Genomic DNA, 15,274 nt, shown 5'->3' on the forward strand with positions numbered 1-15,274 from the left:
AAATGTTATTATTTTCATAAATATGTTAAATTATTCTAAATTTATACATTATTATATAATTAAAATTATATTTAATTTGAAAATACAAACAAAGTAAATTGATACATTCATTTTCAGAGGGTAGGCTATAAATTTTTCTATAACTTTTATTGTATGATATTTTTGAAAAATTCTATAGTGCATTTTATATGAATGCTAAATAATCATTGGTAGATTTATTTTAGTTTTTTCACAAAGATATGGAATTTCATCTCTTACTTAATTAAAATATTATTTTTTTAAAAAAAAAAAACCAAAATAGCAAGTAAATTACATAAAACTATCACTATTATTATCTTAATTTAATAATAAGATTTTTCTAGTTTATGACAAAAAGAAATATAGATGACCAATTGGCCATTGAAATATAATAATTTGATATTGTTCTTAGCCCAAATCTTTGTCAATTTACTGAAAAGATTCATTCCTACAAGAACTATAAGTACACTAATTAATTTGCTAATTAAAGAAGAAGAAGAATAGAAAAAGAGATCATGGTAGTGGTGATATAATTCCTACAAGAACTATCATTACAGTAACTATATTATGTATTTCCTTCTCAATAAGAAGAATAAAACAAATCCAAAAATTTCCATTTAAACAAAACTACAAATATTATAAGCTAGCTTTAGACTCAAAAGTCATTAAATAAACAATTAAAACTCATCAGTTCAACTATATTAACTAACTAACTAATAATTCCATAAAAGTACTATTGGAAATTAATTAATGTTTTGATTTGGTGGTGGTGTTGGGGTAGTCTTCTTGGCCATATCGGACAATGTTGCTCTTGCTGAGTTGTAACTCGCTACCCTTATCTGATATTATCAAACAATATATAATTTCATTCTTCTTAATTATATTATTAAGAAAATTTAATTAAATTGAGATATAAACAAAAATGAGTATTAATTACAATATTTTAATTAATCTCTACCCTTGTAATCACATATCATACATTTTTTAATATTCTAAATTACCATGTGTATTCAAAATAGTTTAAACTTATCTTCGGTGTCGTAAATTATTCGAATTTACAGTAATAATATTGTAAATATAATAAACACTGCTATTAAAAAATATATTCTGATATATATTTTCGGGGTAGAGAAATTAAGTAAGAAGATTAATAAATTAAAATGATGATACCTTAACAGGAGTAGAAGCTAGTAATTCCCTTACAACACCACGATAAACATGGTTTATGGTTGGTCCACAAATTCGAGCTCTCAAAATTACTTCTTTCTCACTATTCAATGTGTTTTTACAACACACTAATCTTTGAATCTTAAAAAAACACTGCAAAATGAAATTAATTAATCTAAAATTAAATAGGATTAATTAAGAAAAGAAAAAGGGGTTAATTAATAATAATAATAATAATAATAATAATAATAATAATTACATGGTCATAATGACTTGAAACCATGTTCTTCCTTGGACTGTAAAATGATGCAAATGAAACTGTGCCATCAATAGAAAGAATGTCCAATGATCCACTTGTATTAACCCATTCGATTACTTTACTCACAACATCCTAATTAAATTAAATTAACAATACAAAACAAAACAAAATCAATTCATTATTATTATTATTATTATTATTATTATTATTATTATTATTAAAAAAAATGTAAATTAAAGAACTTAAATAATTCGTTGATTTAATTATTACCTGACCCACATCTACATTTATCTCATGAGTTGTGAAATTAGTAATAGGTCCTTCTCCTTAATTAGTACATAACCACAAATTAATTAATTAAATTTTCTTGAAACATTAATGTTAATTATATATATAAAGAAAATGAAAGATTTTATATGTACATACTTTTGTTTGGCAAAGATTTATTGGATGTTGCTTCATTTTCTTGTTCTTGTTCTTTCCGCAAGCCCATCATAGAAGAATCCATTTTGATTAATTCTTTGAATATTTCTTCCCTAATTAACGTACCTTATTTGAATATGTTAATTATCACTACGTACACTCTCTTATAAATAGTAATTGTAATTGTAAATGAAAATGTAATTATAATCTCTGATTGTACTATATATATTTGTTAGTTTGTGGTTGGTAATTTAGAAAGTGAGTTAAGTTAGTAAGTCAACTTTCCTGCTTGACTCTTAATTAATTAGTTATATTAAGTCTATATTTGAATACTTATTTAGACTTTCATTTTGTAACTAGTATATTACAAACGCTTGTAACTTGTAACTATATGCATGTTAAGATGAAGACTACTTCAATTGGCTGAGAAGAAAATATTTAAATTTTATATGATGATTTTATAGTGCACCCTTGCATCTATTTCGATATTAAAAGATTTTCTTAGTTTAATTTTTTTATAGTCATATGTAATTATTTAAGACAACTTGTAAAATTTTGAAATTTTTGAAATAATTTACAATATAAAAAACCGTGTTCAAACTATGGCTATTCATAAAGTATCCGATCCGATCCAATCTGCACTATTGCAGATTGGATTTAATTAGATTTAAACTGTTACGCGGATTGGATTGGATCCAAAATATGAAATTCGCACTTAGTGCGGATTGAATGTTGTTTGACCAAAAAAGTACAAATTGGATCGGATGAACAACCCTAGTTCAAACTGTCAATTTTACATGTATATAAAATAAAAGAGTCACCCGTACAACATATTAATTGAATTATATTTTTAGCATGTTAAATTTTTTTAAATTTCTTAAAATTTTGTAGGATGTCTTAAATAAGTATAACGTGCACCACCATAAAAAAATTAAACTAAAAAAATTTCTTGGATGCTAGAAAGATACTAGATAGGGGTGCATAGATACTCTATTAAGGGTGCATTGTAAAATATTTCAATATTATACACACTAACAATATTTTTATTATAATATTGTCCCATTAGAATTAAAACTAGAGCAATTTGCGGTGAAACTCCCTTATATTTTAATTTTTATACATTTAATCATCTTCTTTTTTTTTGGCAAAATCCCCTTATATTTTAATTTTTATACACTTAAACTCTTTATCTTTTTTTTTTTTGTGGCAAAACCCTCTTATGTGTTAATTTTTATACAAGTAACATCCTTATCTTTTTTTTTTTTTTTTTTTTGTGGTAGAACTCCCTTATGTTTATTTTTCTTTGCAAATTTGACATGCCAGTTAAATATTACTATTAAATATCAATTGAATGACCACTGTATGCACTTGTGTATATGTAACAGTAAAACCTCAAAGTCGATCCAATAGTAATCCCGTTAGTATTTAACGGTAATATCTAACTAAAACTTTAAATTTGCAAAAAAAAATAAAATAAATAAACTTAAGGAGGTTTTACCACAAAAAAAAAAAAAGATAAGGAGGTTAAGTGTATAAAAATTAAAACACAAGAGGATTTTACTACCAAAAAAAAAAATAAAAGAGATAAGTGTATAAAAATTAAAACATAAAAATGTTACTACAAATTGCTCTTAAAACTCCTAGTCGATTTGGCAGACCTTGCGGTGTTGCGGTAGTATTAAAATGATTCTATTAAATAGTTTAATATATAAATTAATTTAATTAATCTCAAGTACTATTAATATCAAATTATATTTACAATTTTTTTAATAATGAAACTATTATTAAATCACAATAGTTATTTTATTGTATTTAATCTCAGTTTCATGTTAGTTTTGTAAAACATTTCACATTTATATAAGCCAAACTCTAACCCTTATGATAGGGGGCTCCCATTCATTTCTTTTAAATTAGTTTACCTTTTAATTTTTTTAAGGCTTCCCTAATTAATAATTGTCATATAATGAATGCTAATTAGTAATTTTTCCCCTTAAACTTTGACATGTACCAAATTGTGCCCCCTAAACTTTTTTGGCTGTTAAAAATTTCCCCCGAACTATTGAGATGGTTAAATTTAAGGACTTTTGTCTAATTTCATTCAATTTTACTGTTGCAGTGATTGTTTATGTACTTAACTATGCTCCCTAGACTTTGATACCTACCAAATTATGCCCTTTAAATTTTGATATGTACTAAATCATGCCCCCTGAACTTTCATCCACATTAGAATTTCTTTACTAAAATTAGACAAAAGTCTTTAAATTTAACAATCTCAATAGTTCGGAAGGAATTTTTAACGGCCAAAAAAATTCAGGAGACATGATTTGATACATGTTAAAGTTCGGGAGAAAAAATTACTAATTAGCCTATAATGAATTAGTAGTTTGAATTGATGTTTTTCAATAATTGCTTTTGTTTTGCTCTATTATCATTGTTCCAAAAAAAAGAACATTCATGAAAAGAAGACTCTTAAAACTTGATTCCTGATGAATTACATCAAGGCACAATATCTATAGCTAAGTAGAAACTGGTTCAATCCTATGAACTCCTATCATGCTGCAAAAAGAGCCATCACCAGAGTACACGAACCAAGACTTGATTTGGTTATTCAGACAGAATCCATTGTTCTTGTTGATGAAACAACTCGTTGCTCGATCGAATTTGAGTAAGGAACTGTAGAGTTGCTCTGCAAAGTTGTTATTCAAAGCAGATAACATACCAATTAGAAATTTGTTAAAAGGATCATAAGTTATAACTATTTTTGGAAAGCTTATACTAACTTGAGAAAAATCTGGATGGAAGATGCATCGAATTCGCAACCAGGCAGAAAGCGTGCAACATCTTCTGCAATTGCATTTAGCCAGATTACTTGAAGTAGTTGTTTAGAAGCAAATCACAAAGCCACACAGTCTAGTACAATGCAACACCACGTCCCACAAAATAGAACAAGGCCAATGCTAGAACTCATTCGAGGAACACACCGTTCGAGATCAATACTGTTTTTCCATCATGAGGCGCGCTACAATGTCCCGCTTTGATTTCGCAACCTTAAATGCAAAAATCAATACTCAACATTAGACATATTAACATGAATACAGAACAGGAACTACAACACTAATAGCATGCTATAATTACCTTCTCCAACCTATAAAGCCCACCCTTTCTGGTGATCACCTTAAAATGCCTGATCATAAGCCTAGGGAGGAGCAAAATGCACCAACGCGGTGATACCGACAAATATAAATGTATATTCAAAAAGTTAGAAATTTTCTATACAGCAAAAGCATGATAATAGTTCAGGAATTGCAGTCCTTAAAATATTCAACGTTCACATAACTATGTAGAAAAGCACAGTGAGAAAAGCTTAGCGAAAATTTTCAAGTTGATACATTCGCCTGCAGTGAGATTTTACAATCCACCATTTGTTTCGATCCAGCTACTGCCAGCAACCTTCTTTAACCCAATTTCAGTCATTCTTTTCCTGATATTATCAGATTCATCAGGTCTCCCGGCTTGTGCATATAAATTTGCCATCATAATATAGTTTGCAGTATTTTCAGGCTCAATTTCAAACAAACGACCAAACACAAACTTCCCTAATTCAACATCTCCGGATACTGAGGCACCATTGAGCAATGCACCCCAGACTTTTGCACTTGGCTCAACTGGCATTTTCGAAATAAACTCTACTGCTTCGGAAAGCTTCCCTGCTCGGCTAAGAACGCTTACCATGCAAGCATAATGCTCTACTGAGGGTTGGATGTCATATTTTGGCAACATGGATCCAAATATCTTCCAAGCTTCATCTACTACTCCAGAATGAGCACAGGATGTTAATACCGCTGTAAATGTTACTTCATCTGGATGAATTCCATTATTCACCATCTCATTAAAAAGACGAAGAGATGTATCGGCGTCTCCATGTGCAGCATATGCTGAGATTATCGATGTCCAAATGACCAAACTCTTACTTTTCGATCTATTAAAAACCCGTTGAGCCCCTTGAAGAAACCCTGACTTTGCATAAGTATCAATAATAGCAGTTGCAACATAAATATTCTGATCAAGACCATTTCTAACAGCATAGGCATGTATTTCCTTACCTCCTTTCAGATATGATAAATATGAAACTGTTGGGAGAATACTTGAAAGTGTTACAGTGTTTGGTCTTAATCCATTTCCCTGCATTGCTTGGAATATATCTAAGGCTCTTTCATGCTGATTATTCTGAACCAAACCTGATATCACTGCATTCCATGTGCTTAATCCCAGATTTTCCATTTTGCTTTGGAAAAGATCCAATGCATCGTCAACAAACCCGTGAATCATATACCCTGAAATCATTGAGCCATAAGATACTTCATCTTTTAGGCTCATCCCTTCAAATAAATCTCGAGCATAATCCAAGCTACCACATTTGGCATAAAACCCAAGAAGTGCATTACCAAGCGAAATATCCACGTCCATTTGAGTCTCATTCGCATAGCGGTGAACCTCCATTCCAAAAATAAGATCTTTGGACTGCCCACATGCCTGCAAGACACTAACCAATGTCACTGCATTAGGCTTCAACTCAACCGAACCTAACATCTCCTTAAACAGTTCCTTACACTCATCATAAAATCCACCCTGAGAATATCCTGCAATCATCGAATTCCACGACACTATATCCCTCAAAGACATTCTGTCGAACAAGACTCGTGCTAAACCGAGCTCATCATATCTAGAGTAGCATGTAATCAAAGCATTCACAACAAACATATCTGAATCAAACCCATGTCGTAAAACAAAACAATGGACTTCCTTAGCCAATCTCACATCAAAAGGTAAAGATGCCAGCGCCTTCAAAACACACGTAACTGAAAAATTATCAGGTTTCACATCAGTTGAACAAGATGACACTAGTGAAGTAAACAGATTTAACATGTCATTATGCATATTATGAAATGAATAAGCAATGAGCATAGCATTCCAAGAGAAAGTGTTTCTGTGAGGAATTCGATCAAACACATTGCGGGCTTCATTTAAACTTTGAGATTTTGAGTACAAAGCAATGAGCTTTGATGCTAGGAAGTTATCAGGGACAACAGAGAAAAGGACAAGGCGGGCATGAAGCTGTCTGGCTTGGCGGACCAAACGACGATTGGTGCAGACCTGAATGAGGCGGCCATAGAAGCCACAGTCGAGCCCATTGGCTCCGTGCAGAGCTTGTATGATTCTCATTCATGTGCTTTCATGCATGATGATGGCAGATTCTCAGGGTATCTCAAAAACCCCAGTTGAATAAGAATCTATCTCTTGCTTTTCCATTTTTCCATTATCTGTATGAGAGTGAAATTAAGCAATCTAAACTTGAACCAAAGATCAATTAATTAATTATTTTTTTAATAAAATAAAATAATTTTAAATGTTTAAATTTAATTTAAAAGTATTAATAAAATTAAATAATTATTTTTATATATAAATCTTAATTTAAATTTAAATTATATTTCAATTCAATTAATTTAAATTGTTGGTTCTATATTGTTTAATAAATAAATATATGATCGTATTAAGTGGAAATTTCTTCAGGGAATCCTGTTAAAAGTGGGGTTTTACCTTTACTTATTAAGGTTGATTATGAGTAGTGTTACACCTATTAGATATTGGATTACACATGGAGGACAAAGGTTGGGGCCGATTGCTCCTATTTGTGTGATTCTCTCTCTCCTTATTTATTTATTTTGTGTGCTGAAGGATTTTCTGCTTTAACTAGGAAGTTCGAAATGAATAAGTGGTTGCATGAGTGTAAGGTTGCTAGGAGGGCTCCGGTAGTTTCTCACATGTTGTTTGTTGATGATAATTTTTTGTATTGACGTGCGAATGAAGAAGCAGCAGCTAGATTATGGAGCTTTTGGTGACTTTTGAACAAGCTTTTGGTCAACAGATGAATATTGCTAAATCTTCTATCTTTTTTAGCACTAATATTTTTGAGTTTAATCGTGCTACATTGCAAGCAATTCTCAGAATGCAAGTGACCATTGATTAGAGTTTATATATACTTGGGTCTTCCTAATGCTATGGGACGGGAGAAGAATGCTATAGGTTTTCTTAATAAGATGTGAAAACAAGTAGAAAGTTGGGGTGGTAATGACTTTCATTTTAAGATTAGGAAAGGAAGTCTTATTGAAATCTATTGCCCAAGCTCTTTCCAGCTATGATATAAGTGTTTTCTTGCTTCCGTTAAAGTTGTGTTCAGAGATGAAGCAAATTATGTGTAAGGATTGGTGGCGGTCTAAAGTTAATGGTTCGGGAATTTATTGGATGTCGTGGGTTTCAAAGTCTTCATGATTTTAACTTTGGTATACTTGGAAAACAAGGGTGGCACCTCTTAACTCAAAAGGACTCGCTTGTTAGTCGCATCTTTCAGGCACGATATTATCCTCGTGGAACTTTGTTGACGTCTTAGTTGGGGTCTAACCCAAGTTATGTCTGCCTGCTTAGGAGCTATTAAAAGCAAGGTGTAGGTGGTGTGTTGTTGATGGCTCTTCCATTGATATTTTGGGAGAGCTATGGTTTCCTAGTGAGGAGCAGTCATTCGTTTCCTCCTCCCATTCGAGTTTAGAGGGAGTGAAGGTTCAAAAAATCATGGTGGTCGGGGCAAGAGAGTGGGATGACAAAATTCTTAATGATTTATTCAATGCAATTAATCATCATCTAATTAAAAATATTATTTTGAATGATAATCAAGGTCCGGATCATTGGTATTGGTTTCAGGTTACTTCTGAGATTTATAGTGTTAAGAGTTTGTATAAGTATCTTCACTTGTTGCATGACAGATAGTCAGAAGATAGTAACTCTGGCTTTTAGAGAGCCTTATGGAATCTCAAAATCCCGCTGAAAAAGATTTACTTTGGAGAGCTCGTTTTGGGTGTCTACCAACCTTGTCTAAGCTAAAGGGTATAAGTATGTGGATGTTTTTGTTACTTGCTGTCTAGTGTGTAATGATAGGGCTGAATCAATTCTTCATATTTTAGTTGATTGCCCATTAGCAAAAGCGTGTTCGCAGAGGATTGATGAGGCGTTATGGCTTCTTTCAACATTTGATTTCTAAAATTAGTTTCATCAAGTTTCGGGGAGGTTTTCTAAGTCGAAGGTGTATAAGTAACCATGATTTGTTAATCTCTTTGGCAAGCTCGTAATGGGTTGGTGTGACATAGTAAAAGTTTTGTTGCAAATAGCATGGTGGTTGCAGCATTGTTTTACTTTAATCAATAGAAAGATAAACATTCAACTAACACTTTAGCTTCCAATGCTTGTGTTTAGTATAGAGAATTGGTCAGAGTGTTGATACGATTAAAGTCAAGAAAAAGAAATGGTGGAACTATATATATAGCCCCGGTAAATAACAGTTGGTATTGAAAAAAAATAATTGAAGTTAAAAAAAGCTCATCTGGATATACAACAATTTATTAGAGATGAGTACTCCATTCAAAAAGGAGAAAATATAATTTTTTTTAATTAATATTTTTAATATTGAAAATAGTTTAGGATTAATTCTATAATTAATTTCCAATTACATTACCCTTTTTAACTATTAATTTAAATTATGTTAAAATGACTATTAATTTAATTAGTAGTGTACTATATATAGAGTCGACTGTGTACAATATAAGCGTGTATGGAAAATTATATATATGTTGTTTTATTTGGAATTATTTTTATATGTAAGTTTTGCAAATGTATTATTATGCTTTTTTGACAAAATAAATTTACAAAAATATATTGTTGTTTTTTTAACAAATTATTTTGGTGAGAAGTTAAAAAATATATCTGAAAAAAATTTAGAGTATATATAACTAATTACCTTTTACCTCAAATGTGTTATTTACACAAATATCTTTCAAGAAAATGTTTTGAGCCCATATTGGTACATTTAGTCAATATAATTTTAAGAGATGTATTAATTCAAAATAATAAAATTTAGCTAATTACAACTTATTGATTATGTGCAAATAAAACTTTGAATAATAATAATAATAATGTAAAAAAAGAAAAAAATTATATAAGAGGCAGTACTATATAGTACAAATAAAATAACAGAATAATAAAAATAAAAGAATATATGTTTTCTTTAATCTATGAACATTAAATGTTGTAGCAAATTAATTAAAAGTAGTTACCATAACAAAATAATAATAACAATGTATGCCTCAACTAATGATGAAAAATATCATAAAAAAAATGAAAAAAAAAATGGTAACTATTGTAGTGAAAAACCATTAACATTTCTTCCATGATGATTATTTGGTGTTGGGATTGGTTGTCCTTGTAGTAATGGATTATAATATGGCCGTGGATGATGATGATGATGTTGTTGTTGATGATGATGATGTTGTTGTTGTTGTTGATGATGATGAGTAATTAACATTGATGATGAGTAGTTATTATTAGTATTACTACCATAAACTCCATTAATATTATTATCCACAGTAGTCATAGCCATGCCTGATGATGATGATGATGATTCCACTTGCTCCCTTGAATCTTCTTCAAAACTATCTATGACTATCTGATCCATAATAAAATATAACATCATAATTATTAGTAAATTAAATATAATATATAAGAGATCTCTTAATCAATATTAATTATTAAACTAGTTCATTATATATCAGTACAAAATTATAAGCATTTAATCTCATCATTATTAAGCTAGTTTATAATGTACATTTATAAATATGACAAAAAAATTACAAAATATAAATTTACAATTTTTTTTTACAAAATAATGACATGTTAAAAGAAGGTTTTCTATTCAAAAAAAAAAAAAAAGAAAAAGAAGGTTTTTTTTCTTAAAACAAAAAGTTCAAATGTAATTACACAAAAAAAAATCCATAAATATATATAAAAAAGTGTCTGATTAAATGTTTTAGATGCACATATATAGATCATTAATTTTAAAGTGTCAATGTTTTGCAAAAATAATATGTTCGAACTCTCTTTTTATTAAATAAAAATTCAAACCATATGTTTTTTTTGAAATAATACAAAATGTATACCTTCTTTTTAATATAAAAATCTCAAACTAATTTCTAAAAAAGGAATAATTATTCTTGTGACATAAAAATAAAGGGTTTAATTTAATATTAATAACCATCATAACATTAATAATAAAGCTGAAAGAGTAATTAAGGGTAAAACTGTCTTAAGCTATTTTTTTTTTTTTTGGGTATAAATTTGAGGGATAAATATAAAGAGTTTTACCCTAAGAAAAAAAAAATTAAATATAATAAAATCAAAACATAAAAACTGACCTTGACTTTGGTAATTGCTAATAGTGTTCTTACACGTCCCTCAAATTTGACAAATTCAGTGTTGGGGTCCACCATTTTAACACTAACTTTTCTGTCTTCATTCTCATTATCAGAATTGGATATAGTCATAGAATTAATTTGATAAGGACCCTATAACACAATTAAACAAAAAAAAAAAAAGTATTAATTAAACAAATAATCAAAGAAATTCTAATTAAATTAAATTAAATTAATGATGATGATGAGATTGCCTGTGGTTGATGTTGATATCCTTGAGCAATGGGTTTAAAAAGTGCTGACCCTTTAACTTCAACAACGATCATTGACCGTTGACCACCACATCTTCTAGCCATTTCACTAATCTTAAGTGTAATCTCCTAAACATCATTAATAATAAATTCAATTATTAATATATAAGAAAACAAAATAATATTCCAAATTATCAATCTCAAATATTAAAATTAGTATAATTCAACTATTTCTTTTTTGCTAATAAAAAAACTAATTACATAAATAAAATTATTTTTATGGTATTCTATAAAAACACAAGAAAAAACTACATAAAACAACAAGAAAATAAAATCAAAACAACATAAAAATATTAAAAAAAAAAAGAAAAATATTTTTATAATTTTTATTATTGTTTTTTGAAATTATTCATAAAAAATTTCAAAAAGACTATCAAAAGATTATTACCTCATGGGGTTTTATATTAATAACATCACGAGCCAAATTTTTTATAGCATTGCCACCTTAAAAGAAAGAGAAAACATTAAAAAATATATAATAAAGAAAACAAAATTTAATTGTGTTATATATTATAAATATATATACATACCATAAAAAGTAGGCAAAATCATAGAAGATGAAGATGAAGATTTGATTTTATTTGTTGAGCCTTTGGGTCTTCCTCTACTCCTCTTGGTTGACATTATTATTTTCTGATCATCATTATCATCATTAATATTATTATGATTATTATCATCAATAATATTGTATTTTCTTGGTCGACCTCTTCTCCTAATAATATTATTATTATTATTATTAGCAATAATAATTCTGTTCTGATCAGGGTCTGAAGATTGATCAAGATCAGTAGTAGAAGTATTATTATTCATGATCATCACCAAATTATTTTGATCATCTTCTTGATTAGTATGATTATTTTCTTGATTGTTGTTGTTGTTGATGATTGAAACCTCACGATCATCCGAAGAATCCATTAGTGTTAATTTCTTTGACTAATATTTGTGATTAATTAGAATAATCTAATTTATTTCTGTTTATATTCCTAAGGTTTACTTACTTATATATAGAATGATATTAAGTCGGTTTAGGGATTAATAATTTAAATTTGTTAGATATTTATTAAATGGTTATTTATATATATATGATATTAAGTCGGTTTAATTTAAAACGATTTTTTATATAGAAAAGTACAATTGCATCCATTTTTTGTTAATAATTTATATGTATAATTTATTTAATTTTTATTTTGATTAGTTATTTTAACTAAAATTTGAGACGTATAGGAAAAAAAAAAGCTTACTAAAATTAAAGCTTATACTATTTTTTTTTAAAAAAAAAAATCATAAAACAGAAAAATATTAGTTAAACTTATACTATTGGAAATATATTTTTTTTAAGTTTATTAAAATTTATTAGTTAACATATGTATCTTTACGAAAGAATATTTTTATTTTATTTATGATTTTTTTTTTAAAAAAAAAAATATAATAAAATTTCATTTTATAAGAAGCGTGTTTTTTTCCCTCTACGTCTCACATTTTAGTTAAAACTTAAAACTAATTAAACCTAAAATTTTAATCTTTATCCTTAAAAATAAATTTATAAATGAATTATATTTACGCTATCAAATTTTTAATTATCTCACAAAATTAAATGTCAAGCGTCACTATACATCAACCAAAAAAATAAAAGAATACAATTAGAAATTAGTAATTCATTTACATATTCTTTAAACAAAATTATACATATTTTCCTATAAAAAAAAAAAACCTTTTATGTGTATAATATACAATTAGAGAATTATTTTATACATATTTGTGATATAATTACAACAATATGGTTATTTATGCTTCAAACATCAAAAATTGGTTTGAAAAAAAGTACCAATTTGCTATAAACCTATATTATGATCCCTTTCAAAAAATGGTAAGTCCATTTAAGAGAAATGACTTGGACTATTTAATACGGGATTTTTACACCACATACTGATATTTTTAATTTTTTACTTTTTTTACTATATGTAATTTTTTTTGCAAAAATACTATATAAGTTTTATATTGTGTACTGTGTTAAGTTTTCACGATCGTTTTTTAGTTGTTCTACTGTTATTTTAATTGTTCTGTTTTGTTATTTTACAGTTGTTTTATAAAAATACAATATTTTTGTAAAAAATTCTGTGTGATAGTAAAATTATAAATTTTTATACAAAATTCAGTATTTTTATAAAATCCCTTTAATAAAAACAGATTGGTCTATCAAAATCTAGCACACATGCTCGACATGAATCTTTCGTGCTTACGGGTCGTGTTGATCCTAACCTCAAAATAAATATAGATTAGTTTGGCACAACCCATATATTGATACACAAGTTTTGTTGGACTTTGTTTAATAATTGGGCTTTTGTAAATATGGGTTGGGTCGGGGGAATATTCATAGGGGTAAGTTGAGAAATACCCTTTTTATTAATCAATTAATCAAATTTACTTCTAATTTTATATTTATTTGAAACATACCTTTTTTTATATGTATTGTACCCAAAATACCCTGATATAAGAGAGTCGCATGGAGAGTATCTTGAAGTGACAGGGGCAAAATTGGTACAATATTTAAAAAAAGAGGTAAAAATGATAGACTTTAAAAAAGAGAGTAAAAATAAAAGATGATAATATAAAAAGGGTATAGAGTGTAATTTCCTCCTATTCATATGTACAACATTACTAAATGTATGCCAAAATTTGACACAAATTTAACATGAGTCAAATTTAACTTTGTAATCAATATCATCATTTTGTATCATTTTAATAAGTATTATTAACTTTGTTGACCTTTTCATTTATTTTGTTTCTTCTGTATAATAATTCCAAAAAGTTAGCCAAATATAACACTTAGACTTATTTTTTAGGCCAATTTTTGCATAAATTATGTACCATGCATAAATTTGTTTCTAAATCTTATTTAATAAGCTATTTCCAATGTAACTAATATAAGTTGTTTTTAATTGGTAAAGTTAGTAGAAAGCAAATAATAATTCATGTTTTATATAGTAAATAAAATAATATATCACCAAAAATTAATATAAATAACGAGTTATTTTAAGTTAAATAAAATAATAGGTCACCTGAATATAATTAAAACAATAAGAAACATATTTAAAAAGTAACAATAGAACAAGTTAGAATTTCTTTAATTTTTGTTTTTTTTTTCTTTCTAAAAAAGTTAGATAAAAGTTAACTAATTAGTTTAATATATCATGTTTCACTTGTTACTAAAATAGTAAAAATTAAAAAAAAATGGTATATATTATCACTAGTCTGAAATGGTGTTTCTGCTGCAGAGTATTTTAGTAATATTTATGCAAAAATCCAAAAAACAAAGTGGGAAAATTATTTTTAGTAAAAGATTTATACTTTTATATTCAATTTTTATTTTTTATATATTTTAAAAATATTCAAGACAAAAAAATACATAAAAATAAGACTAATTAAGATTTTTACTCCATGAACTTTGACATGACCAAATCATGTCTCCTGAACTTTTAAAGTCGCTAAAAATACCCCCTGAGCTATTTAGATCGTTAGATTTAAGGACTTTTGTCTAATTTCATTCAATTTTACTATTTCAGTAATTGTTTAAGTACTAAACTATGCTCCCAAACTTTGATATCTACCAAATCATGCCCCTCAAATTTTGACATGTACTAAATTATACTCCATGAACTTTTATCTATGTTAGAATTTTTTACTAAAATTAGAAAAAAAATCCTTAAATCCAACAATCTCAATAGTTCAGAATGTATTTTTAACGACTTTAAAAGTTTAAGATGCACGATTTAGTACATATCAAAATTAAAAAAACAAAAATC

At 27.6% G+C, this 15,274-nt stretch overlaps 3 protein-coding genes across 4 annotated transcripts; all 3 read right to left on the minus strand.

The window, feature by feature from the left end:
• Positions 1–548: 548 nt before the first annotated feature.
• LOC115718895 (uncharacterized) lies at positions 549–2,425 on the minus strand. Its single transcript, XM_061108966.1, has 5 exons — positions 1,871–2,425; positions 1,715–1,770; positions 1,445–1,576; positions 1,189–1,338; positions 549–857 (listed from the first exon to the last, which is right to left on the minus strand). Exons 1-5 carry the CDS (start codon positions 1,950–1,952, stop codon positions 762–764), a joined length of 516 nt encoding a protein of 171 aa, XP_060964949.1. The 5' UTR covers positions 1,953–2,425; the 3' UTR covers positions 549–761.
• A 1,837-nt stretch (positions 2,426–4,262) lies between these two features.
• Positions 4,263–7,264, minus strand: LOC115718467 (pentatricopeptide repeat-containing protein At2g37310). Of its 2 annotated transcripts, none has more exons than XM_061109828.1 (3): positions 5,003–7,264; positions 4,737–4,914; positions 4,263–4,553 (listed from the first exon to the last, which is right to left on the minus strand). In XM_061109828.1, exon 1 carries the CDS (start codon positions 7,088–7,090, stop codon positions 5,276–5,278), a length of 1,815 nt encoding a protein of 604 aa, XP_060965811.1. In that variant the 5' UTR covers positions 7,091–7,264; the 3' UTR covers positions 4,263–4,553; positions 4,737–4,914; positions 5,003–5,275. The 2 variants fall into 2 exon arrangements, with proteins under 2 accessions (XP_060965811.1, XP_030503111.2); XM_030647251.2 differs by having other exon boundaries at positions 4,648–4,914.
• Positions 7,265–9,956: 2,692 nt separating this feature from the next.
• Positions 9,957–12,456, minus strand: LOC115718851 (uncharacterized). Its single transcript, XM_030647660.2, has 5 exons — positions 12,002–12,456; positions 11,860–11,915; positions 11,415–11,540; positions 11,164–11,313; positions 9,957–10,418 (listed from the first exon to the last, which is right to left on the minus strand). Exons 1-5 carry the CDS (start codon positions 12,384–12,386, stop codon positions 10,110–10,112), a joined length of 1,026 nt encoding a protein of 341 aa, XP_030503520.2. The 5' UTR covers positions 12,387–12,456; the 3' UTR covers positions 9,957–10,109.
• Positions 12,457–15,274: the final 2,818 nt, after the last annotated feature.

This window comes from Cannabis sativa, chromosome 2 (genome assembly GCF_029168945.1).
Source record: "Cannabis sativa cultivar Pink pepper isolate KNU-18-1 chromosome 2, ASM2916894v1, whole genome shotgun sequence".
NCBI classification, from domain to species: Eukaryota; Viridiplantae; Streptophyta; class Magnoliopsida; order Rosales; family Cannabaceae; genus Cannabis; species Cannabis sativa.

Coding starts and splice junctions, on each gene's coding strand:
- LOC115718895 (XM_061108966.1), bottom strand. CDS start 1,952: ATGGATTCTTCTATGATGGGCTTGCGGAAAGAACAAGAACAAGAAAAT. Junction 1,771..1,870: donor TAAATCTTTGCCAAACAAAA/GTATGTACATAT, acceptor GTACTAATTAAG/GAGAAGGACCTATTACTAAT. Junction 1,339..1,444: donor TTTCAAGTCATTATGACCAT/GTAATTATTATT, acceptor TTCATTTTGCAG/TGTTTTTTTAAGATTCAAAG.
- LOC115718467 (XM_061109828.1), bottom strand. CDS start 7,090: ATGAGAATCATACAAGCTCTGCACGGAGCCAATGGGCTCGACTGTGGC.
- LOC115718851 (XM_030647660.2), bottom strand. CDS start 12,386: ATGGATTCTTCGGATGATCGTGAGGTTTCAATCATCAACAACAACAAC. Junction 11,916..12,001: donor GATTTTGCCTACTTTTTATG/GTATGTATATAT, acceptor CTTTCTTTTAAG/GTGGCAATGCTATAAAAAAT. Junction 11,541..11,859: donor TTAATATAAAACCCCATGAG/GTAATAATCTTT, acceptor AATGATGTTTAG/GAGATTACACTTAAGATTAG.